This window comes from Oncorhynchus kisutch, linkage group LG10 (genome assembly GCF_002021735.2).
Source record: "Oncorhynchus kisutch isolate 150728-3 linkage group LG10, Okis_V2, whole genome shotgun sequence".
Taxonomy (NCBI): domain Eukaryota; kingdom Metazoa; phylum Chordata; class Actinopteri; order Salmoniformes; family Salmonidae; genus Oncorhynchus; species Oncorhynchus kisutch.
In genome coordinates, this window is record NC_034183.2 from 42,318,796 (window position 1) to 42,345,475 (window position 26,680).

Below are 26,680 nucleotides of genomic sequence, written 5' to 3' on the forward strand. Positions count from 1 at the left end.
TTTGATATTTCAGTTATTTATTTTGAATACATTTGTAAGAATTGTTTTCTATCAATTTTAGAATAAGGCTGTAACAAAACAAAATGTGGAAAAAGTAAAAGGGGTCTGAATACTTTCCGCACTGTGAAAACTTTCAAGCCTTGTTCATACAATGTTGTTGAATAGGAAATACAAAATATCAAATATTTAATGTTTTCATATTTTTATCATATTTGTACTGTGTACTTGAGCTTGTGTCCTCAAAAGTGACGACATCTCAGCAATTTATAAATATTTTTTTCAGAAAGGTGAGAATTTAAGCTTTCTTGGAGTATGCAGCATTACTAGCTATTGTTTATGGCCCTCATGATAAATAATAACTTTTGGGGATTACATAGATTACATTTTTGATGTTACATGTTTAGTTACATTTAAGTGGGTTAAAAATAGTGAGGTTGACTGTGATAGGAGAAAACTGAGGATGGATCAACAACATCATAGTTACTCCACAATATTAACCTGATTGACAGAGTTAAAGGAAGGAAGCTTGTACAGAATAAAATTATTCCAAAACATGCATCCTGTTTGCAACAAGGCACTAAAGTAATACTGCAAAAAAATGTGGCAAAGCAATTCAATGTCCTGAATACAAAGTGTTATGTTTGGGGCAAATCCAACAACACATTACGGAGAATCACTCCACATATTTTCAAGCAGAGTGGTGGCTGCATCATGTTATGGGTATGCTTGAATCGTTAATGACTGGGGAGTTTTTCAGGATTAAAAAGAAATGGAAAAGACCTATACACGGGCAAAATCCTGGAGGAAAACCTGGTTCAGTCTGCTTTCCACCAGACACTGGGAAATGAAATCACCTTTCAACAGGAAAATAACCTAAAAGAACAAGGCCAAATCAACACTGGAGTTTCTTACCAAGAATACAGTGAATGTTCCTGAGTGGCAGAGTTACAGTTTTGACTTAAATCTGCTTGAAAATATTTGGCAAGACTTGAAAATAGCTACAGTGCCTTGCAAATTTTTTCACCCCCTTAGCAATTTTCCTAATTTGTTGCCTTATAACCTGGAATTTAAATGGAATTATCGTTTGATTTACACAACATGCCTACCATGTCGAAGCAACATATTTTTTATTGTGAAACAAACAACAAATTATGACAAAAAACTGAAAACTTGAGCGTGCAAAACTATTCACTCCCCCAAAATAAATACTTTGTAGAGCCACCTTTTGCAGCAATTACAGCTGCAAGTCTCTTGGGGTACATCTCTATAAGCTTGGCACATCTAGCCATTGGGATTTTTGCCCATTCTTCAAAGCAAAACTGCTCCAGCTCCTTCAAGTTGGATGGGTTCCGCTGGTGTACAGCAATCTTTAAAGTCATTCCACAGATTCTCAATTGGATTGAGGTCTGGGCTTTGACAATGCCATTCCAAGACATTTAAATGTTCCCCTTAACCCAATCCAGTGTTGCTTTAGCAGTATGCTTAGGGTCATTGTCCTGCTGGAAGTGAACCTCTTTCAGTCTTCCAGAGATTTGAGACTGGGACACAAGTTTCCCTCAAGAATTTACCTGTATTTAGCGCCATCCATCATTCCTTCAATTCTGACCAGTTTCCCAGTCCCTACCGATGAAAAACATCCCCACAGCATGATGCTGATGGTATTCTCGGGGTGATGAGAGGTGTTGGGTTTGCGCCAGACATAGTATTTTCCTTGATGGCCAAAAATCTCAATTTTGGTCGCATCTGACCAGAGTACCTTCTTCCATATGTTTGGGCAGTCTCCCACTTGCCTTTTGGCGAACACCAAACGTGTTTGCTTATTTTTCTCTTTAAGAAATTGCTTTTTTTCTGGCCACTCTTCCGTAAAGCCCAGCTCTGTGGAGTGTACGGCTTAAAGTGGTCCTTTGGACAGATACTCCAATCTCTGCTGTGGAGCTTTGCAGCTCCTTCAGGGCTATCTTTGGCCTCTTTGTTGCCTCTCTGATTAATGCCCTCCTTGCCTGGTCTGTGAGTTTTGGTGGGCTGCCTTCTCTTGGCAGGTTTGTTGTGGTGCCATATAATTTCAATTTTTTAATAATAGATTTAATGGTGCTCCGTAGGATGTTCAAAGTTTTGGATATTTTTTTATAACCCAACCCTGATCTGTACTTCTCCACAACTTTGTCCCTGACCTGTTTAGAGAGCTCATTGGTCTTCATGGTGCCGCTTACTTAGTGGTGCCCCTTTCAGAACAGTTGTATATATACTGAAATCATGAGACAGATCATGTGACACTTAGATTGCACACAGGTGGATTTTATTTAACTAATTATGTGACCTCAGAAGGTAATTGGTTGCACCAGATCTTATTTAGGGTCTTCATAGCAAAGGTGTTGAATACATATGCACTCACCACTTTTCCGTTTTTTTATTTGACATTTTTTCCATTTCACTTCACCAATTTGGACTATTTTCTGTATGTCCATTACATGAAATCCAAATAAAAATACATATATTACAGGTTGTAATGCAATAAAATAGGAAAAAATGCCAAGGGGGATGAATACTTTTGCAAGGCACTATAGCAATGATCAACAACCAACTTGAAAGAGCTCGAAGAATTTTCAACAAATATTGGGCAAATACTGTACAATCCAGGTATGTAAAGCTCTTAGACTTACCCAGAAAGACTCACAGCTGTAATTGTGGGTTATTGTGTGTAGATGGGTGAGAGAATTTTTTTTTTTTAATTCATTTGGAATTCAGGCTGTAATACAACAAAATGTGGAAGAAGTCAAGGGGTATGAATACTTTCGGATGGCATTGTAAATAGTGTGTGTCTATCAACTCCCACAAGTGGGAGGTAGGTTACATGACATGTCACATCACTTGATCCATATAACCTCATCTATAAAGCCATTCTCCCTAGACTAGAGAATAAAGATGCTAAAGCATTCTTAACGTTCATGTCACAAGCAGTAAAGGAAAGTGAATGATTGTCACACAAATGAATGTTTCTGTCACGTCTCAGTCATTGTGTGGGCGACATTCTGAAGACCTTATGCTCAGCCTCTGAAGTAGCATGTGTGTGTGTGTGTGTGTGTGTGTGCTTGTGTCAACAAGACAGACTGCTAGTCATTAGGGTTGCAAAGGGTCAGAAACTTTCTGGTAAATGTTCTTATTTTCTCTCAAAGTTAAGCCCTGGAATTTGGGGGTATTTTGCTTGAATTCATCAAAAAAGTAAGCTTATAACAGCGCAAATTTTTTTGAGGGATACACATAAGGCAATTCTAGGTCTTGTGGCATATTTTGGTTAAACTATCCCCAAATCAATGGAATTGCAACCTGGTCAGCCTCTGTATGCACAGTGCATTCTTCCATCACATGTACAGCTGATTCTCAAGATCTTGCACACTAATGAGATCCTATTGAGCCCACACCACTACACTGTCTGAGCCAAGGACTACATGCTTTCTGGTAAGTTTTGATTACAATACTGGGTGGGGTGAATATATTTATATGACATGCATACATTTTTGTTAACTAGTAAATAGTAGCCTACAGCTAAGTGTGTTTAAATCATTTCTAACTTGTTAACAATAACTGCTAGTTAGTTTAACTTAAACATGTATCTTACAAACGAGTAGTTTAATCTAACTGCTTAAATACTTATCTGTACATGGAATTGTATTTATTATTTTTGTACTCATTTTCTTCTAATCTTTACAGGAAAATGACGTGAAGAGGGCACGACAACTTTTTCTGCAACATCGAGAGCATTGGTTGCATCACTGCCTGGTACGGCAACTGCTCAGCCTACAATCGCAAGGCACTACAGAGTGTAGTGCGTACAACCCAGTACATCACTGGGGTTAAGCTGCCTGCCATCTAGGACCTCTACACCAGGCAGTGTCAGAGGAAGGCCCTAAAAATGGTCAAAGACCCCAGCCATAGACTGTTCTCTCTGCTACCGCATGGCAAGCGGTACCAGAGCGCCAAGTCTAGGATCATAAGGCTTATCAACAGCTTTTACCCCCAAGCCATAAGACTCCTGAACAGCTAATCAAATGGCTACCCGGACTATTTGCATTGTGTCCCGCCACTCCCCCTCCGCCAACCCCTCTTTTACGCTGCTGCTACTCTCTGTTTATCATCTATTCATGGTCACTTTAACTACACATTCACGCAAATATCACCTCAATTAGCCCAACTAATCGGTGCCCCCCGCACATTGGCTACCCGGACTATTTGCATTGTGTCCCGCCACCCCTCACCTGCCAACCTCCTCTTTTACGCTGCTGCTACTCTCTGTTTTTCATCTATGCATACTCACTTTAACTATATGTACATATTACCTCAATTAGCCCAACTAACCGGTGCCCCCACACATTGACTCTGTACCGGTACCAACTATATATTGCCTCGCTACTGTTATTTTCACTGTTTTCTTTTTCTTTTGTATTTCTTTACGTATCTATTGTTTACCTAATACCTATTTTTTTACTTACAAGTCCTAACCAAGTGCACATTATAAGTAAGCATTTCACTGTAAGGTCTACACCTGTTGTATTCAGCACATGTGACAAATAAACTTTGATTTGACTTTGATTTGAAAATGCCACGGCACTATCTGATGTGTGGAGACATTTCACTGCAGTTAATATGGAAGGAAAAGCTGTGTACATTTGCAAATACTGTGCCAAATGCAGAATCATCTGGCCAAGTGCATAAAGTTTCCTCAGCGCTCACAACAAGCAACCTCTGACAAAAGTCCCTCTACTTCTATGATGAATCACACACCTTATCAATAGCAACAGCTCATGGTACTCCTGGAATCAGAAGTTTTTTTGACTCAATGGAAAGACGTAGTCAGAGAATTGCTGATGAATGTCATACTCGAGCTGTGTATGCAACTGGTTCACCTCTGATGCTCACAGGCAATGTGTATTGGAAGAGATTTCTGAATGTTCTTCACCCAGCATAGACCCCCTCCAACCAGATATGCTTAATCTACTCATTTGTTGGATGCAGAGTTCAACAGAGTTCAAGTGAAGGTCAAGCAAATCATAGAGAAAGCAGATGGTATTGCAATCATCTCTGATGGGTGGTCGAATGTTCGTGGGCAAGGAATAATTGACTATATAATCTCCACCCCTCAACTAGTATTCTACAAGAGCACAGACACAAGGGACAACAGACACACCGGTCTCTACATTGCTGTTGAGCTGAAGGCAGTCAATGACCTTGACCCACAGAAGGTATTTGCATTGGTGACAGACAATGCTGCGAACATGAAGGCTGCTTGGTCTAAAACGGAGGAGTCCTACCCTCACATCACACCCATTGGCTGTGCTGCTCATGCATTGAATCAGCTCCTCAAGGACATCATGGCACTGAAAACAATGGATACGCTCTACAAGAGAACCAAGGAAATGGTTAGGTATGTGAAGGGTCATCAAGTTATAGCAGCAATCTACCTCACCAGGCAAAGTGAGAAGAATAAGAGCACCACATTGAACACCCGTTGGGGTGGTGTTGTCATAATGTTTGACAGTCTCCTGGAGTGGAAGGAGTCTCCAAGAAATGGCCATATCACAGTCTGCTGATACAGACAGCCCCATCAAGAGGATCATCCTAGATTATGTATTTTGGGAGAGAGTGGTAAGCAGCCTGAAACTCCTGAAACCTATAGCAGTAACCATTGCACGGATTGAGGGAGACAATACTATCCTGTCTGATGTTCAGACTCTGCTTGCAGATGTACGAGAAGAAATCTGTACTGCCCTGCCCACTTCACTGTTGCTCCAAGCAGAGGAAACTGCAGTTCTGAAATACATCAAAAAGCATATAGACTTCTGCCTGAAGCCCATTGACGCCGCAGTGTACTGTACATGTTGGATCCCAAGTATGCTGGCAAGAGCATCCTGTCTGGTGTAGAGATCAACAAGACCTATTGTGTCATCACTACCGTGTCTCTTCACCTCGACCTGGATGTGGGCAATGTTCTTGGCAGGATGGCGAAGTACACTTCCAAGCAAGGTGTTACGTTCCCCAGTTTCTGTGTTGTTGTGGGTTTGTATGTACTTAGGTGTGTATTTCAGGAAATGGCTTCCTGAAGTCCTAAGCAGCTGATTGGTCGGCCCCATTGATGATTGGAGCTCTGACCCCGCCCTCTCGTCAGGAGATACATCTGTTTTCAATTACCGACTCCATCTGCAGCTTTAAAAGCCAGTGTTCATTTGTAAGGAAGAGAGAGCTTCTTGGTATGTCCTGTGTTTTGTTGTTGGTCTGTATGAATTTTTGTAAAGTATGTTGTATCTGGTCCTGCTGATGTTTGTGTATGCCATAGGACTGTGTTTTTTATAAGTGAAATTGTTCACTTTGTTGGTATTATTCTGTTTCATTTGTTCCCAGGGGGGAAGGAACCTTGGGCGTGCTTAGGCAAGAGTCCTGCAGGCATAGATATACCTCTAGTATGTACTATGTCTATGCACACTAGGTAAGACCTGGGTGGCCCATCCCCTGTATTTTGGTTAGTGTGCCAGTTAGGTAGCCCCTTTTCTCCCAAATTACTGTGTGAAGAAATAAATTCCCTGTTAACGGTAATATATTCTGCCTCTTATCTTTTCCTGCACCTACAGTCACATACCTCTTTCACTCCACGGGGCGGTGAGTGTAACAGGATGTTCCATTCCCTCTCTAAGAGGCGTGTGTAACAAGGGCTTTGGGATGGAGATGCAATATGGCAGTCGTGCCAACATATCTCATCAGCCACCTGGTGGAAGGGACTTTGTGGATCTGAAGCTCTTTCCCCTGTTGCCTCCATCATCCTCCAAATCCCAACATCAGCCGCCTCAGATCGCAACTGGTCCTTGTTTGGGAACACACACCAAAGCACGCAATAGGCTGACCAATACAAGGGTTTAAAAATTGGTGGCCATCTGGGAAAATTTGAGGCTTTGAGCCTGACAACAATCTATCCTCAACAAGGTTGGAAAGTGACAGTGAAGATGAGGCCTCAGTCTGATGTTCAAGAGGTGGACATTGAGGTCCAGGGAGAAGACATGGAAGCCTGAGAGGAAGACAACCAGAGCTTTAGTTTCTAGACTATCATTTAACAGATGTATGCTGAAAATGATTTTGGGAGATGCGATGGATCATTAGGGATCATTCAATCATCCCCTGTGAAGAGTCAACTAATTTCATTAAAAAGTAAAATTCGTAACTACATTTATTTCTATTGGAAGGATTTAATCATTTGCAATTGTCTACTTAAAAGGTAGGTTTGTCTCCATTTGATATGGAAATATATCCAATGCAAAAATCATTTAAAATGGTTTTAATTTGCATATTTATGTTTATTCCCATGGAAAGTTTCTACCTGAGTATTCCTCAATGTGCAACCCTACTAGTCACACACTCCCCCGCTGGCTGCCAGCCTGTCCCATAGCGTTTGCATATCTGCCAAGCTTTGAAAGGTAAAATAATGATAATCAGTTGTGGTTTTACATACTAAGTTTCCAGCGATCAGGCTGGCCAATCCAGAGCTGGCTCACAAGGGGGAAGTTTACAATTGTGTGTAAATAGTGTTCTGTTGAAGGAGGGCAAGCTCAACCGGCTATACCATTACATCATCCATCCGCAACCCCATTTATTGCATTATGGAAAGGAGGTTCTGCAGCCTAATTCTGTGGAGTGGGTGTTGTCACAAGTAAAAAGGGTTCTGTGCTCAGATGAGATTGTGAGGTGTGTTCTATTAATCGTCATGACCTGCTCCTCAGTATCAGTCACCAATAGTGTTGCTGTACTGGCTACCTCAAGTGATGTATTGACTCTGAGAAGCAAGTCTAATATTTCCCCAATGAAAAATATATCTCTGCACTGTGTAATATAATAGGCATCTTTGTCCTCACAATGAGGAAAAGCCTGGGATGTTGAGTAAGAGGGCTTTTGTGGACATGAAGTGTCTTTTCTTTACAACTACTGTATGCAGCACAACTTTAGAATTACAACCTGCAAGACAATGTATAGTAGTTCAGGATAGTGGAGAACAAATAGGTTTAAAAAAAACACCACCTGGTCCTAGCCACAGCCATACCTGAGCTGCTAAGCTCACATTTTTGGGGGGTGTGATACTGCTCCCGGTTTCACTATGAGCTTTGGAAGCTTTACATTTTCTCTTTATTGAGCCCAAGGTCATCCAGTCTCTGTCTCTTTGGCTCTCGCTCTCTCTCGCTCTGACTCTCACTCTCTCTCTTGCTCAAGGGGTCACAACCCATGGGGCACAAACTGGTTGAATCAGCATTGTTTCAATGTAATTTGTCAACGTATTGTGACATGGAATCTTGTCACAAGATTCGCCTGTTTTGAGGGTGAAATTTCAAACACAGGACTATGTCATCAGGGTAACCAAATTTCAACAGACAAACTTTTCATAAAATATGTTGAATTTGTACCCTTAAAACTACTGTGCAGAATCTCAAATGGATTTGGTCACTTGCACCTAAATGTACAGTACCAGTCAAAAGTTTGGACACCCCTTCTCATTCAAGGGTTTTTCTCTTTCAACATATATTACCCAATTATCCATGTTGAAATGACGTAGTGTGCCTAGGGCTGTTGCGGTGACCTTATAACCGCCACACAGGAGGTCACGAAGGCAGTCAAATTCCACGTGACCATTTAGTTGTGGTAATAAGGCTCCTCCATGCTCTGATGTTGCTGATGGTCATTGGTATCCTACCAGTCTTGCTAACTGCCTGGTACTCAGCACTCTATTATCCCTCTAATCACTCTGACATCATTGCAAATGTAATCAAAAATCGAATCAAACACGTAATGAGAGCCCATGAGCTCATGTTGCGCAACATTTCTATAGGCTATGCAATTGCGAGAGAAAACAGAGTGATTGCTTCTATTAAAATGAGAATGATCCCATCAGCTTTCTATAGGCTAGGCATAATATATTTACTTATTAACTTTCCTAATATTAAGCACATTGCTTATCTTTATAACATTAGTTTAGCCTATCTGGCTGGCATGAAAATGAACCACGGGGATAGCATCCTCCATTCGCTATTTAAGTGAATAGATGACATGCATTCTTTTCCCCTGCCCCTGTTTCGAAACAGGTGCATGATAATGGTCCATTCTAAATCAAAATAAATGTCACACATATATTATTTAGTGTATGTAAAGACAAGATTAAATCAAAAATAGTCTGATGAGTGACAATATTAGCCTATCACTTGTGAGATGGTGCCGACAGAGATGGTTGCCTCGCTTCGAGTCCATAGGAAACTATGTTTTTTATGTATTATTTCTTCCATCGTTACCCCAGGAAATCTTCATTCTTATTACATACAGCCAGGAAGAACTTTTGGATATAAGAGCGACATCAACTTACCAATGGTACGACCAGGAATAAGACTTTCCCAAAGCAGATCCTCTGTTTGGACCACCACCGAGGACAATGGACCTAATCCCAGAAGCAGACCCAAGACAATGGCGCTGCAGAAGGGGCAGATGGAAAGGCCTCCTGGTCAGGCTCCGTAGACGTACACATCGCCAACTGCTCCTGAATATACTACTTGTCAATGTCCAGTCTCTTGACAACAAGGTAGACAAAATTCAAGCAAAGGTTGCCTTCCAGAGAGACAAAGATCGTAACATTCTCTGTTTCACGGAAACATGGCTCTCTCGGGATATGTTGTTGGAATCGGTACAGCCACCGGGCTTCTCCATGCATCGCGCCGACAGAGATAAACACCTCTCTGGGAAGAGGAAGTACGGGGGTGTATGCTTCATGATTAACGACTCATGGTGTAATCATAACAACATACAGGAACTCGAGTCCTTCTGTTCACCCGACCCAGAATTCCTCACAATCAAATGCCAACCATATAACCTTCCAAGAGAATTCTCGTCAGTTATCATCACAGCTGTGTACATTCCCCCTCAAGCAGACACCAAAATGGCCCTCAAGGAACTCCACTGGACTCTATGTAACCTGGAAACCATATATCCTGAGGCTGCATTTATTGTAGCTGGGGATTTTAACAAAGCAAATTTGAGAAAAGGTATAAGGAATTTCATTGGAGATGTTGTACCCACTGTGACTATTAAAATCTACCCTAACCAGAAACTGTGAATGGATTGCGGCATTCGCTCAAAACTGAAAGCGCGAACCACCGCATTTAACGATGGAAAGAGGTCTGAGAATATGGCTGAATATAAACAGTGTAGTTATTCCCTCAGCAAGGCAATTAAACAAGCGAAATGCCAGTACAGGGACAAAGGAGTCGCAATTCAACGGCTCAGACACATACGTCTCGTATGTGGCAGGGTCTACAGGAAATCACGGACTACTAAAACAAAACCAGCCATGTCACGAACACCGACGTCATGCTTCCAGACAAGCTAAACTCTTTTTGCCCAATTTGAAAATAACACAGTGCCACTGTCGCGGCAAACTAACAAGAACTGCGCCTCTCCTTTTCCGTGAGTAAAATATTTAAATATGTTAACCCTTGCAAGGCTGCTGCCCCAGACGGCATCCCTGGCCGTGTACTCAGAGCATGTGCAGACCAGCTGGCTGGTGTGTTTACAGACATATTCAATCGCTCTCTACCCCAGTCTGCTGTTCCCACATGCTTCAAGATGGCCACCATTTTTCCTGTACCCAAGAAGGTAAAGATAACTGAACTAAATGACTACTGCCCCGTAGCACTCACTTCTGTCATCTTGAAGTGCTTTGAGAGACTAGTCAAGGATCATATCACCGCCACCTTACCGGCCACCCTAGACCCACTTCAGTTTGCATATCGCCCTAACAGGTTCACAGACGATGCAATCGCCATCACACTGCCCTATTCCATCTGGACAAGAGGAATACCTATGTAAGAATGCTGTTCATTGACTACAGCTCAGCATTCAACAACACAGCACCCTCCGAGCTCATCATCAAGTTGGAGGCCGTGGGCCTCAACCCCGCCCTGTGCAATTGGGTCCTGGACTTCTGACAGGCAGCCCCCAGGTGGAGAAGGTAGGAAACAACATCTCCACCTCACTGACCCTCAACACTGGGGCCCCACAAGGGTGCGTGCTCAGCCCCCTCCTGTACTCCCTGTTCACCCACGACTGAGTTTGGGAAACCCTGATCCAAAGATCTGTGACGGACTTAACTCACATATTTTCATCAGACCTTTTTTCTTTGTCATATCGTATATGTAAAGGAATCTTTAGCATCAATTTGTAGGGCTGCACGATATATCGGTTAACATATCGGAATCGGCCCGATGTCTATCTAGTTTAACGCCGATGTGCAAAACCGATGTCAAAGCTGATGTGTATACCTATATAACGTAGGTACATGACGTAATGACGCCACGTAAAATTTGGCGCTACACATGCAACACAGCATTCCTAACCTAGCCCACAATGTCTGCTGTGTGGATTGAGCAGTCAACAAGTCGAGCAATCAACTGTTCTTTGTCGTGGGTGATGTTGGCTTTCACCGACTGGTCGAGCACCGTTGCACTACCAAGTGCGCTATTTTTCAGATGTTGTCCTACCGGAGTTACACAGTAACTGCTATTAGCTTCACGGCTGACAATTTGGACCAGCAATATCAGCCCCATGAGCATGCGGAGTCTGACAGCAGTGGCTCGTCGAGTATTTCGTACTGAGGAAAGTCGTATTGCATGCTCATGAATGTGCTGCTTGTCATACTGCTGCTGCCATTTCAATGGCATTTGAGAACATGTTTGAAACATGAACACACTAGCTAGCTCCATTCAATCAACTGACTCAAGAAATAAACTCACCAACTGCGCCTGCAGCCGATGTGATACCCTCCGTCATGACATTGAATCGCCTGCTCAGCAAAACTGCCGACAGACTGTGCACAAGCGATTCGGTGGCATTCTCTCTTTACTGTGTCGCCACCATCCTCGATGCTATGTACAAGGGCCTCTACTTCGATGCAGACAAGAAACATGGTTTATGTGAAATGTTACATACACAGCTGGACAAGATGGAATCGGACACAGTGACAATGCACACCGAGGAAGGGAGGCCACGGACAGACAGAGCTGAAACTTCACTGCTTGACATGTATGATGAAATCCTGGTTGAGAATGAAACGACTGAACAAATGCACAATAAAACACAGCAAGTTAGTGAAAGAAAGAGGTTTTGATGACGTTTTACTGGTAATGGGGACATACAAACTATTTAACTGTACTAGAATGCTTAAAAGGCAGCTAAAATTTTAAATAGAGGTTATCGGTATCGGGTTTTTTTTTGGGGGGGGGGGGGGTATTGGATATCAGTATCGACCAAAAATGTCATATCGGCACATCACTATTAATGTACAATTATGCAAATCTCTATCATTATTCATTTCAGATCGTTGTTTATGGTAGAGAATGACATGGTCAAAGCTTAACATCCGCAGGGCACTGTCCATTAGCACCTGCTAACACACACACACACAATGAATGAGAGAAAGAGAGAGATAATAATCCTTTGTCCACAGTCCCCACCCATAAGTTTCTCAATAGACACCATGGTAACCTGAAGAGAGAAAGGTAAAACAGGTCCAGGACTGCTTCTCACTTTTCAGCTGCCTGCACGGCTAGAAGGGGTGACCTGACTTGATAAAGCCCTGCCAGATACAGTCAAACAGCAGAACCAGGACTAGGGTGAAACTCCAAAAGGTTATTTCAGGAAGGTTCCATGAAGCTACTCTATAATTCCCATGACATCCTCCTATGCTCCGATGTATGTTTATTTGCTGTTCTCTCCACATCCCCAGTCTGTCTCAGGCTAGTGATGTAGCATGATGTATCCTACAGCCACATCACATCACACCAGTGACCATCCACGCCTCCTGCAGATTTTGAACTTTTGATCTTTCTCAGATGACAATGACCAAGCAATTGGTGATTTGATCTTTCTACATAGTAGGATCATCAAGTGCTAGTCAAACATACAGTACCAATCAAAAGTTGACAAACCTACTCATTCCATGGTTTTTCTTTATTTTTACTATTTTCTACACTGTAGAATAATAGTGAAGACATCAAAACTATTAAATAACACATATGGAATCATGTAGTAACAAAACAGTGTTGAACAAATCAAAATATTTTAAAATTTTAGATTCTTCAAAGTAGCCACCCTTTGCCTTAATGACAGCTTTGCACACTCTTGGCATTCTCTCAACCACCTTCATGCATTTCAATTAACAAGTGTGCCTTGTTAAAATAACTTTCCTTCTTAATTTGCTTGTGGGTATGACGCTACAAGCTTGGCACACCTGTATTTGGGGAGTTTCTCCCATTCTTCTCTGCAGACCCTCTCAAGCTCTCTCAGGTTGGATGGGGCGCATTGCTGCACAGTTATTTTTTGGGGGGTCTCTCCAGATCGTTCGATCGGGTTCAAGTCCGGGCTCTGGCTTGGCCACTCAAGGACATTGAGACTTGTCCCGAAGCCACTCCTGTGTTGTCTTGGCTGTGTGCTTAGGGTCGTTGTCCTGTTGGAAGGTGAACCTTCGCCCCAGTCTGAGGACCTGAGTGCTCTGAAGCAGAATCTTGTTTCTTTAGATGCCTTTTTTTGCAAACTCCAAGCGGGCTGTCATGTGCCTTTTACTGAGGAGTCGCTTCTGTCTGGGCCCCTCTACCATAAAGGCCTGATTTGGTGGAGTGCTGCAGAGATTGTTGTCCTTCTGGAAGGTTCTCCCATCTCAACAGAGAAACTCTAGGGCTCTGTCAGAGTGACCATCAGTTCTTGGTCACCTCCCTGACCAAAGCCCTTCTCCCCCGATTGTTAAGTTTGGCCGGGCGGCCAGCTCTAGGAAGAGTCTTTGTTGTTCCAAACTTCTTCCATTTAAGAATGATGGAGTTCCTGGGGACCTTCAATGCAGTAGAAATGTTTTGTACTCTTCCCCAGATCTGTGCCTCGACACAATCCTGCCTCGTAGCTCTACGGACAATTCCTTCAACCTCATGGCTGAACCTCATGGCTTGGTTTATGCTCTGACATGCACTGTCAACCTTATATAGACAGGTGTGTGCCTTTCCAAATCATGTCCAATCAATTGAATTTACCATAGGTGGACTCCAATCAAGTTGTAGAAACAGGATGCACCTGAGCTCAATTTCGAAGCTCAAAGCAAAGGGTCTGAATACTTATGTAAATAAGGTATTTATGTTTTATATTTTTAATACATTTGCAAAAAATTCTAAAAACCTGTTTTCGCTTTGTCATTATGGGGTATTGTGTGTAGATGGGTGATGCTTTTTTTTTGTTAATCAATCGGCGAATAAGGCTGTAACATAACAAAATCTGGGAAAAGTCAAGGGGTTTGAATACTTTCCGAAGGCACTGTATCTGTATTTTCTTGACCAAGCATATCAGGTGAAAAGATATTATGAATAGAAAAAACAGTTCCACTCACAAAGACCAAATCAAGCTAACTACTGGGCAAAAACTGGTTGAATCAACATTGTTTCCAAGTCATTTCAACCAAATGAACCTAAAACAAAACTAGACGTTATACTCACGTCTTTGCCCAGTGGGTAGCAGCCTATGCGACAGTGGAACAAAATATTGAAGACGGTGTGAATAAAAAAAAGTTCAATCAATTGGTTTGTAAAATTTGTCAGCGGAAATCAGAGTTGCATAATCTTGTCACTCTCGCAGGTACAGGCTACCACGCAACCGCGTCTGGAGCAGACAAAGTATGAGCACATATAATCATTTTGGAAAAGTGTTCCTTTACCTCGTATGTAGTTGGATCCATGTTCATCTAGGAGACTAGAAGGTGATAACCCCATGTTGGCGAGCTGGTTTTGGAGAAGAGTCTACTCTCCGCAGGTATCGTTCACTCCTCAGGTGTACTGTGTCGCATCAATCGTGACGCCGCACGGTGGAGACGCCTCTGTCTTCCGCTCAGTGACTGTCATTCAATGACAGGCGGCGTGGATTGAGTGGACATTTCAGCTGTATTGTGAACTCCCCATCCCACAAGCGCGACTTCCTCGTTCTCGTTCATCATCTCGTTTATTCATCGGCCCCTAAATATGTAGATTCGTATTGCTTCACGCCAGGAGGCAAAATAATAACCTCAGTCTGGTATGGAAAATACAACACACCAAACAGCCGATTCCCACAAAATGGGAGCAGGCAGCCTCAATCAATCTTTCATTTAGGGGGGAGCTTGTCCAACTCAAGCTGTCATAAAACAATATCACCCCCCTCCCCACAATTGAAAAATGTTTTCACATGACCTTCCCCTTGTACTGTAAAAATGAATTGAACAGGTTCCCCCTCATAACATTTACTCAATATAATGTTTAAGACCAGTTGGGGCTTGTCCAACTCAAGCTGTCATAGAAAAAATATCACCCCCCCTCCCCAACTTAAAACATATTTTCACATGACCCTCCCCTTGTACTGTAAAATGAATTGATCACCCTCCCCCTCATATAATGAACTCAATATAATGTTTACGACGACGAATAACAAATGTAACGACCCTAAGTTTTCAAACGTTGATATCAGCTTTGCAACGTGCTATTGTGGCACAATTGATGCCAGGCAGGGCTACTGCCTGAAGGTTCAGAGTTAGCCGACCACAACAGATGGGCTCACTCACCCTGCCTGTTTCATTACTTCACGACCAGAGCTGGTTGCAGACAATGATCAGCTAGGGGGATCAGATTTTCAAAATGTTGATGCCACATTTGTAATTGTATAAAATATATGCAACAAATTTTCCACCAACAGGTTTCTGTGCAAATGCATCACACAACCAATAAACAAAACACCTACTTCGGGCACTTCATTATCATGGTCTGGGTTTTCAACACTACAATACATAAACTATGTCAATCTCGACAATGTAACGGTTCTCCTCGTCATCTGAGGAAGAGTAGTCAAGATCGGACCAATGTGCAGCGTGATATGTGTCCATGTTAATATTTAATAAATCAACTGAACACTGAATAACAAAACAACAAAGAGAGTGAATGAAACAGACCTGTAAGGTGCAAACACACAAAACAGAAAACAACTACCCTCAAATCAAGTGGGAAAAACAGTCTACCTAAATATGGTTCTCAATCAGAGACAACGATTGACAGCTGCCTCTGATTGAGAACCATACCAGGCCAAACACATAGAAAATTAGAATACATAGAATGCCCACCCCAACTCACGCCCTGACCAACCTAAACAAGAAACCTAACAAAGGAACTAAGGTACCCCCCCCAAAGGTGCAGACTCCGGCCGCAAAACCTAACCCCATAGGGGAGGGTCTGGGTGGGCATCTGTCCGCGGTGGCGGCTCTGGCGTGGGACGTGGACCTCACTCCAGCTTAGTCTCGGCCCACTTAAGTGGCGCCTTTGGAGCGGCGACACTCGCCGCCGACCTCGGACTGGGGACTCTTGCAGCGGGCCCCGAATAGACGGGCGACTCTGGCAGTGCCGGACAGGCGTGAGGCTCTGGCAGCGCAGGACAGGCGGGAGACTCTGGCAGTGCCGGACAGGCGGGAGACTCTGGAGGGAGGAGACGGAGAGACAGCCTGGTGCGTGGGGCTGCCACAGGAGGCCTGGTGCATGGAGGAGGCACAGGATACACAGGGCCGTGGAGGCGCACTGGAGGTCTCGAACTAATGGCCTGCACAACCCGTCCTGGCTGGATGCTGACTCTAGCCCGACACGTGCGGAGAGCAGGCACAGGACGCACTGGGCTGTGCAGAGACACAGTGTGCAGCGCCGGTGCAGGATATCCTGGCCCGAGGAGACGCACTGGCTGTCTGGAGAGCAGGGCTGGCACCATCCGCCCTGGCTGGATCCTCACCCTAGCCCGGCAGATGCGGGGAGCTGGGATGTAGCGCACCGGGCTAAGTACGCGTACTGGGGACACCGTGCGCTCCACCGCATAACACGGTGCCTGACCAGTACGACGCCCGCCACGGTAAGCATGGGGAGTTGGCTCAGGTATCCTACCTGACTTAGCCACACTCCCCGTGTGCCCACCCCCAAGACATTTTTGGGGCTGCCTCGCGTGCCTGTTGTGCTGCCGTGCTAACTCCTCATATCACCGCCGCTCTGCTTTAGCTGCCTCCAGCTCTTCCCTGGGGCGCCGATATTCCCCTGCCTGTGCCCAGGGTCCCTTACCATCCAGTATCTCCTCCCATGTCCATTTCTCCAGATAGTTCTGCTGCTCCTGGTTACCACGCTGCTTGGTCCTTTTGTGGTGGGTAGTTCTGTAATGGTTCTCCTCGTCATCTGAGGAAGAGTAGTCAAGATCGGACCAATGCGCAGCGTGGTATGTGTCCATGTTAATATTTAATAAATCAACTGAACACTGAATAACAAAACAACAAAGAGAGTGAACGAAACAGTAAGGTGTAAACACACAAAACAGAAAACAACTACCCATTCTTTAATCAGGACAACAGTTTCCAGCTGTGCTAGCATAATTGCAAACAGGTTTTCAAATCAAATCAAATTTATTTATGAAGCCCTTCTTACATCAGCTGATATCTCAAAGTGCTGTACAGAATACCAGCCTAAAACCCCAAACAGCAAGCAATGCAGGTGTAGAAGCACGGTGGCTAGGGAAAACTCCCTAGAACCTAGGAAGAAACCTAGAGAGGAACCAGGCTATGAGGGGTGGCCAGTCCTCTTCTGGAGATTATAATAGAACATGGCCAAGATGTTCAAATGTTCATAGATGACCAGCAGGGTCAAATGATAATAATCACAGTGGTTGTCGAGGGTGCAACAGGTCAGCACCTCAGGAGAAAATGTCAGTTGGCTTTTCATAGCCGATCATTCAGAGTATCTCTACCGCTCCTGCTGTCTCTAGAGAGTTGAAAACAGCAGGTCTGGGACAGGTAGCACGTCCGGTGAACAGGTCAGGGTTCCAGCGCCGCAGGCAGAACATTTGAAACTGAAGCAGCAGCACGGCCAGGTAGACTGGGGACAGCAAGGAGTCATCAGGTCCTCTGAAAGAAAAAAAGAAAGAAAGAAAGAAAGAAAAAGAAAGAAAGAAAGAGAGAAAGAAAGAAAGAAAGAAAGAGAGAATTAGAGAGAGCATACTTAAATTCACACAGAACACCGGGTAAGACAGGAGAAATACTCCAGATATAACGGCTTTTCTAATGATCAAATAGCCTTTTAAAATTATAAACTTGGATTAGCTAACACAACGTGCAATTGGAACACAGGAGTGATGTTTGCTGATAATGGGCCTCTGTACGCCTATGGAGATATTCTATTTAACAAATCAGCAATTTACAATAGTAATTTACAACATTAACAATGTCTACACTGTATTTCTGATCAATTTGATGTAATTTTTAATGGACAAAAAAATGTGCTTTTCTTTCAAAAACAAGGGCATTTCTAAGTGACCCTAAACTTTTGAATGGTAGTGTATATGTATATACAGTGCCTTGCGAAAGTATTCGGCCCCCTTGAACTTTGCTACCTTTTGCCACATTTCAGACTTCAAACATAAAGATATAAAACTGTATTTTTTTGTGAAGAATCAACAACAAGTGGGACACAATCATGAAGTGGAACCACATTTATTGGATATTTCAAACTTTTTTAACAAATCAAAAACTGAAAAATTGGGCGTGCAAAATTATTCAGCCCCTTTACTTTCAGTACAGCAAACTCTCTCCAGAAGTTCGGTGAGGATGTCTGAATGATCCAATCTGGACCTAAATGACTAATGATGATAAATACAATCCACCTGTGTGTAATCAAGTCTCCGTATAAATGCACCTGCACTGTGATAGTCTCAGAGGTCCGTTAAAAGCGCAGAGAGCATCATGAAGAACAAGGAACACACCAGGCAGGTCCGAGATACTGTTGTGAAGAAGTTTAAAGCCGGATTTGGATACAAAAAGATTTGCCAAGCTTTAAACATCCCAAGGAGCACTGTGCAAGCGATAATATTGAAATGGAAGGAGTATCAGACCACTGCAAATCTACCAAGACCTGGCCGTCCCTCTAAACTTTCAGCTCATACAAGGAGAAGACTGATCAGAGATGCAGCCAAGAGGCCCATGATCACTCTGGATGAACTGCAGAGATCTACAGCTGAGGTGGGAGACTGTCCATAGGACAACAATCAGTCGTATATTGCACAAATCTGGCCTTTATGGAAGAGTGGCAAGAAGAAAGCCATTTCTTAAAGATATCCATAAAAAGTGTTGTTTAAAGTTTGCCACAAGCCACCTGGGAGACACACCAAACATGTGGAAGAAGGTACTCTGGTCAAATGAAACCAAAATTGAACTTTTTTGGCAACAATGCAAAACGTTATGTTTGGCCTAAAAGCAACCCCTGCTCATCACCCTGAACACACCATCCCCACTGTCAAACATGGTGGTGGCAGCATCATGGTTTGGGCCTGCTTTTCTTCAGCAGGGACAGGGAAGATGGTTAAAATTGATGGGAAGATGGATGGAGCCAAATACAGGACCATTCTGGAAGAAAACCTGATGGAGTCTGCAAAAGACCTGAGACTGGGACGGAGATTTGTCTTCCAACAAGACAATGATCCAAAACATAAAGCAAAATCTACAATGGAATGGTTAAAAAATAAACATATCCAGGTGTTAGAATGGCCAAGTCAAAGTCCAGACCTGAATCCAATCGAGAATCTGTGGAAAGAACTGAAAACTGCTGTTCACAAATGCTCTCCGTCAACCTCACTGAGCTCGAGCTGTTTTGCAAGGAGGAATGGGAAAAAATGTCAGTCTCTCGATGTGCAAAACTGATAGAGACATACCCCAAGCGACTTACAGCTGTAATCGCAGCAAAAGGTGGCGCTACAAAGTATTAACTTAAGGGGGCTGAATAATTTTGCACGCCCAATTTTTCAGTTTTTGATTTGTTAAAAAAGTTTGAAATATCCAATAAATGTCGTTCCACTTCATGATTGTGTCCCACTTGTTGTTGATTCTCCACAAAAAAATACAGTTTTATATCTTTATGTTTGAAGCCTGAAATGTGGCAAAAGGTCGCAAAGTTCAAGGGGGCCGAATACTTTCGCAAGGTACTGTATATTCTTAAACCATTCCTTGCTTAGATTTTGGGTATATGTTGTGACACTGTTAAATATTACTTGTTAGATATTACTGCACTGTCAGAGCTAGAAGCGCAAGTATTTCGCTACCCCCGCAATAACATCTGCTAAATACATGTATGTGACCAATAACATTTTATTTGATTTACACTTATGGTACTTCCAAGGCCATTTCATGGGGATTATTATGGTTGTCTCAATCATGTTATATACTTAGGCTATTGTAACAAGGCATATGCTACCACTGTAGGCCTACTGCCACTGCCCAAGGGCATACCAGGCTTTCAATGCAACTGCCATTAGTGCTCACTTTGCCACCAATGAACCCTGGTTCGAGTCTCTGTTGCAGCTTTCACTTTCTTCCACTACATTGGTGGCAGCGTTGGGATCACATCCAGCTCACATCTAGTTATGTGATCTAGTGGTTGGAAGCATTCTGTTTTTCAACATTGTGTTGGGTTTAATTACTTTGATATATCTAGTGAACAATGGATAAGCAACAATGGGCGTGATGGATTGAAGTAATCACTACAGGTGATCAAGCCCTACATCAAAGTTGCCTGAAACTGAATGGAAAGTGCTATGCACTGACCAGTTATTCAGAAGAAAATCCTCTGTGACTGTCTAATTACATAAGTTAACTAACCAGTGTGGACCCAAAACAAACACATTCTACACATTTACAAACTGTTTAAAGTGTTGTTACGACCATGGTGTTATTTTGTTACTGAAGCTTATATATCAAATAACCTGACAATGATCCACATCATATTGGAAGACAAATCATTTAAGTGTGTTATCGTCTTGAGACTAGGGGGCAGTATTTCGATTTTTGGATGAAAAATGTACCCAAAATGAAACTGCCTATTTCTCACGCCTATAATCTAGAATATGCATATAATTGTCAGACTAGGATAGAAAACACTCTAAAGTTTCCAAAACGGTCAAAATATTGTCTGTGAGTATAACAGAACTGATATTGAAGGCGAAAACCTGAGGAAAATCAAACCAGGAAGTGGCTTCTATTTTGAAAGGTCCATGTTCCATAGCCTGCCTTCGCTCCATTTAAAGGGATATCAACCAGATTCCTTTTCCTATGGCTTCCTCGAGCGGTGAACAGTCCTTAGCCATAGTTTCAGGCTTTTATTTTGAAAAATGAGCGAGAAAGAACCCATCGTGTCAGTGGATGGCTGGGTGCCAGCAGAGTTTTTCATGCGCAACAGCCATTTTCTTTCTCACGCCTATAGAAGAAGCTACATTCCAGTTAACATATTATCGATTATAGATTGTAAAAACAACCTGAGGATTGATTATAACAAAACATTTGACATCTTTCTACGCACTTTACGGATACTATTTGGAATTTTCGTCTGCGATGTCGTGACCACTCGAGCCTGTGGATTTCTGAACATAACGCGCCAAACAAATGGAGGTATTTTGGATATAAAAATAATCTTTATAGAACAAAAGGAACATTTATTGTGTAACTGGGAGTCTCGTGAGTGCAAACATCCGAAGATCATCAAAGTTAAGCAATTTAATTTATTGCTTTTCTGACTTTCGTGACTAATCTACTTGGCGGCTAGCTGTTTGTAATATTTTGTCTACTGAGAGAGATGTTCTTACATAAACGCTTGTTATGCTTTCGCCGAAAATCTTTATTGAAATCTGACACGCCAGGTGGATTAACAACAAGCTAAGCTGTGTTTGCTATATTGCACTTGTGATTTCATGAAAATTAAATACTTTTTGTAATTTAATTTAAATTTGACGCTATGCAATTCAGCGGAAGTTGATGACAATTATCACGCTAAAGGGATAGGTGCACCAAGAGGATAATTATGCAGCAAAACACAACTATCCTTTTTTATTGGATAACAACCAGTAATGTCAATCACTGTTGATCCATCCTGTTCTAATCTAGTGAGATGGAGTAGGATTTTCTACAGCCTAGAATCGGGGCCTTTCCCAGTCATAAAGGACGAAGCTAGGCCCCTCTTGGTTCTCATTGGCAAAGACTGAACTCAAGTTAGGGGTTATATGTCAGACTCTCCTACACCACTTTGCCCAACATGTTTTACCCCAGAGGTTGTAAATAACCCATTTTTAACGTGATATAACTTGTATCATTATTATAGGGCCATGAAGCATTTCTCACCATTTATTAACAGAGAGCAATTTCCATTTTATAACAGGTAGTGTCCATTCATTTACAGTAGTGTATTGATTAATTATTGCTTCATTCAGTGGAAATACAGAATATTTCTAAAAATGCTAAATATTCCAAAAGCTAAATCAAGCAGAGATTTACAACTATTGAACCATGTTCATCATTACAGAAACATGCAAACTACAAACATTTAACCAGTTAAATATAATGAATACATGACAACTAGATACAAATAATTCATACAAAGGCAAGAGTTGACAATCTTGGACCCTCTATTTCTGAAACTATCTGCCACCATTGTCGCAACCCCTATTACCAGCCTGTTCAACCTCTCTTTCATATCGTCTGAGATCCCCAAGGATTGGAAAGCTGCCGCAGTCATCCCCCTCTTCAAAGGGGGAGACACCCTGGACCCAAACTGTTACAGACCTATATCCATCCTGCCCTGCCTATCTAAGGTCTTCGAAAGCCAAGTCAACAAACAGGTCACTGACCATCTCGAATCCCACCGCACCTTCTCCGCTGTGCAATCTGGTTTCCGAGCCGGTCATGGGTGCACCTCAGCCACACTCAAGGTACTCAACAATATCATAACCGCCATCGATAAAAGACAGTACTGTGCAGCCGTCTTCATCGACCTTGCCAAGGCTTTCGACTCTGTCAATCACCATATTCTTATCGGCAGACTCAGGAGCCTCGGTTTTTCGGATGACTGCCTTGCCTGGTTCACCAATTACTTTGCAGACAGAGTTCAGTGCGTCAAATCGGAGGGCATGCTGTCTGGTCCTCTGGCAGTCTCTATGGGGGTGCCACAGGGTTCAATTCTCGGGCCGACTCTTTTCTCTGTGTATATCAATGATGTTGCTCTTGCTGCGGGCGATTCCCTGATCCACCTCTACGCAGACGACACCATTCTATATACCTTCGGCCCGTCTTTGGACACTGTGCTATCTAACCTCCAAACAAGCTTCAATGCCATACAACACTCCTTCCGTGGCCTCCAACTGCTCTTAAACGCTAGTAAAACCAAATGCATGCTTTTCAACCGGTCGCTGCCTGCACCCGCATGCCCGACTAGCATCACCACCCTGGATGGTTCCGACCTAGAATATGTGGACGTCTATAAGTAGGTGTCTGGCTAGACTGCAAACTCTCCTTCCAGACTCATATCAAACATCTCCAATCGAAAATCAAATCAAGAGTCGGCTTTCTATTCCGCAACAAAGCCTCCTTCACTCACGCCGCCAAGCTTACCCTAGTAAAACTGACTATCCTACCGATCCTCGACTTCGGCGATGTCATCTACAAAATGGCTTTCAACACTCTACTCAGCAAACTGGATGCAGTCTATCACAGTGCCATCCGTTTCGTCACTAAAGCACCTTATACCACCCACCACTGCGACTTGTATGCTCTAGTCGGCTGGCCCTCGCTACATATTCGTCGCCAGACCCACTGGCTCCAGGTCATCTACAAGTCCATGCTAGGTAAAGCTCCGCCTTATCTCAGCTCACTGGTCACGATGGCAACACCCATCCGTAGCACGCGCTCCAGCAGGTGTATCTCACTGATCATCCCTAAAGCCAACACCTCATTTGGCCGCCTTTCGTTCCAGTACTCTGCTGCCTGTGACTGGAACGAATTGCAAAAATCGCTGAAGTTGGAGACTTTTATCTCCCTCACCAACTTCAAACATCAGCTATCTGAGCGGCTAACCGATCGCTGCAGCTGTACATAGTCTATTGGTAAATAGCCCACCCTTTCTCACCTACCTCATCCCCATACTGTTTTTATTTATTTACTTTTCTGCTCTTTTGCACACCAATATCTCTACCTGTACATGACCATCTGATCATTCATCACTCCAGTGTTAATCTGCAAAATTGTAATTATTTGCCTACCTCCTCATGCCTTTTGCACACATTGTATATAGACTCCCCCTTTGGTTTCTACTGTGTTATTGACTTGTTAATTGTTTACTCCATGTGTAACTCTTTGTTGTCTGCTCACACTGCTATGCTTTATCTTGGCCAGGTCGCAGTTGCAAATGAGAACTTGTTCTCAACTAGCCTACCTGGTTAAATAAAGGTGAAATAAAAAATAAAAATAAAATAAAAAGAGTTGGCTATAACATCAGTACAAACAAAGGGAGTGTGTGTATATGTGTGTAAGTGTTTGTGTGCGGGTGTGTGTATTATAATTTCCCATCATAAAAATTTATCCCCATTCCCCAATCAAATACCTTCATTGATACCATCCCCCCCCAAAATGCTATTTTTTTCTCCAATCTGGCAACCCAAACATAGTTTGTATAAAATTATTATGAAATAAATTATGTAATGTCCACAGAAAAAGTGGAGCCTTGTATTAAATGCAATATGAAGAAAATGTTATGTAGGCTCCACGAAATATGAAGTACGTTATGAAGAAAATCGTTTAGGTCTACTGTTGCCTACTCAAAAAAAGAATCTTTCTGACTACAAGTGCACCAGTATCACAAAGTATTAAGCAAAAACAAGCATAGGAAACAGTATTGGCATTAATATATATATATATATATATATATATATACTTTTTAAAGGCTACTATTATATTATAATGATTTCAGTGACAACCTTAGTGATTAACAATATATATATATATATTTAATATATATAAATAAAAATGTGGGACAAAAAAAGGCAGTGTAGAACACCATTGCCCATCATGCACTGCTCGAATAACTTTCTAAAGATTGTTCCGAAGTTTGCCCCCCAAAAATGTATTTACCTATTAATGAAGATGCAAACATGTTTCTTTTCCTACTAATTAAATCACACAACACTGTGTGTTTTCACTCGAATTAAGCCACACAAAACGCACAAAAGCTGTTTTGTACACATATACACACGAATTGAGTGTGAGATTGTGTTGGTAGCCCTGGGAAAACACACCTCATTCAGCTCATTGAGGGCTTGATGATTAGTTGACAAGTTGAATCAGGTGCGCTTGTCCAGGGTTACTATACAAATGTTTACTGTTGGTGGTACTTGATGAACAGGGTTGGGAAACACTGTACAGTAAGATAAGGAATAAATGTGTGTCTAATTTACACATCTCACTCTGGCTTTCATGGGTCAACTTATTTTTTTTATTTTAAAGATTTATTTATTTCAGTTGTAGAGTTTTAAAACAGCACATCACTTGAATATTGTTGCTTTAAATCAGAGTGCATGCGAGTACTTTCATTGTTTTTCTTTCTCTCTCTCTCTCTCTCTCTCAATTCCATTCAAATTGCATCCAAAATAGATAATCCTGTTCAAAATTGATGTGTATAAATATACACACCTAAGTATATATACAGTGGGGAGAACAAGTATTTGATACATTGCTGATATTGCAGGTTTTCCTACCTACAAAGCATGTAGAGGTCTGCAATTTTTATCACAGGTACACTTCAACTGTGAGAGAAGGAATCTAAAACAAAAATCCAGAAAATCACATTGTATGATTTTTAAGTAATTAATTTGCATGACATAAGTATTTGACACATCAGAAAAGCAGAACTTAATATTTGGTACAGAAACCTTTGTTTGCAATTACAGAGATCATACGTTTCCTGTAGTTCTTGACCAGGTTTGCACACACTGCAGCAGGGATTTTGGCCCACTCCTCCATACAAACCTTCGCCAGATCCTTCAGGTTTCGGGGCTGTCGCTGGGCAATACAGACTTTCAGCTCCCTCCAAAGATGTTCTATTGGGTCCAGGTCTGGAGACTGGCTAGGCCACTCCAGGACCTTGAGATGCTTGTTAGGGAGCCACTCTTTAGTTGCCCTGGCAGTGTGTTTCGGGTCGTTGTCATGCTGGAAGACCCAGCCACGACCCATCTTCAATGCTCTTACTGAGGGAAGGAGGTTGTTGGCCAAGATCTCGCGATACATGGCCCCATCCATATTCCCCTCAATACGGTGCAGTCGTCCTGTCCCCTTTGCAGAAAAGTTTCCCCAAAGAATGATGTTTCCACCTCCATGCTTCACGGTTGAAATGGTGTTCTTGGGGTTGTTACTCATCCTTCTTCTTCCTTGAAACAATGGAGTTTAGACCAAAAAGCTCTATTTTTGTCTCATCATACCACATGACCTTCTCCCATTCCTCCTCTGGATCATCCAGATGGTCATTGGCAAACTTCAGACAGACCTGGACATGCGCTGGCTTGAGCAGGGGGACCTTGCGTGCGCTGCAGGATTTTAATCCATGATGGCGTAGTGTGTTACTAATGGTTTTCTTTCAGACTGTGGTCCCAGCTCTCTTCAGGTCATTGACCAGGTCCTGCCGTGTAGTTCTGGGCTGATCCCTCACCTTCCTCATGATCATTGATGCCCCACGAGGTGAGATCTTGCATGGAGCCCCAGACCGAGGGTGATTGACCGTCATCT

At 42.6% G+C, this 26,680-nt stretch overlaps 1 protein-coding gene across 1 annotated transcript in view; it reads right to left on the reverse strand.

Moving 5' to 3' along the window:
• LOC109898158 (protein Niban 1-like) overlaps positions 1 to 15,036 on the reverse strand; it is a 40,908-nt gene extending 25,872 nt beyond the window's left edge. The window contains exon 1 of the mRNA XM_020492995.2: positions 14,765 to 15,036. Within this exon, the coding sequence (XP_020348584.1) occupies positions 14,765 to 14,819 (55 nt within the window). The 5' untranslated portion in view covers positions 14,820 to 15,036. The remainder of the gene's footprint in view (positions 1 to 14,764) is intronic.
• Positions 15,037 to 26,680: the final 11,644 nt, after the last annotated feature.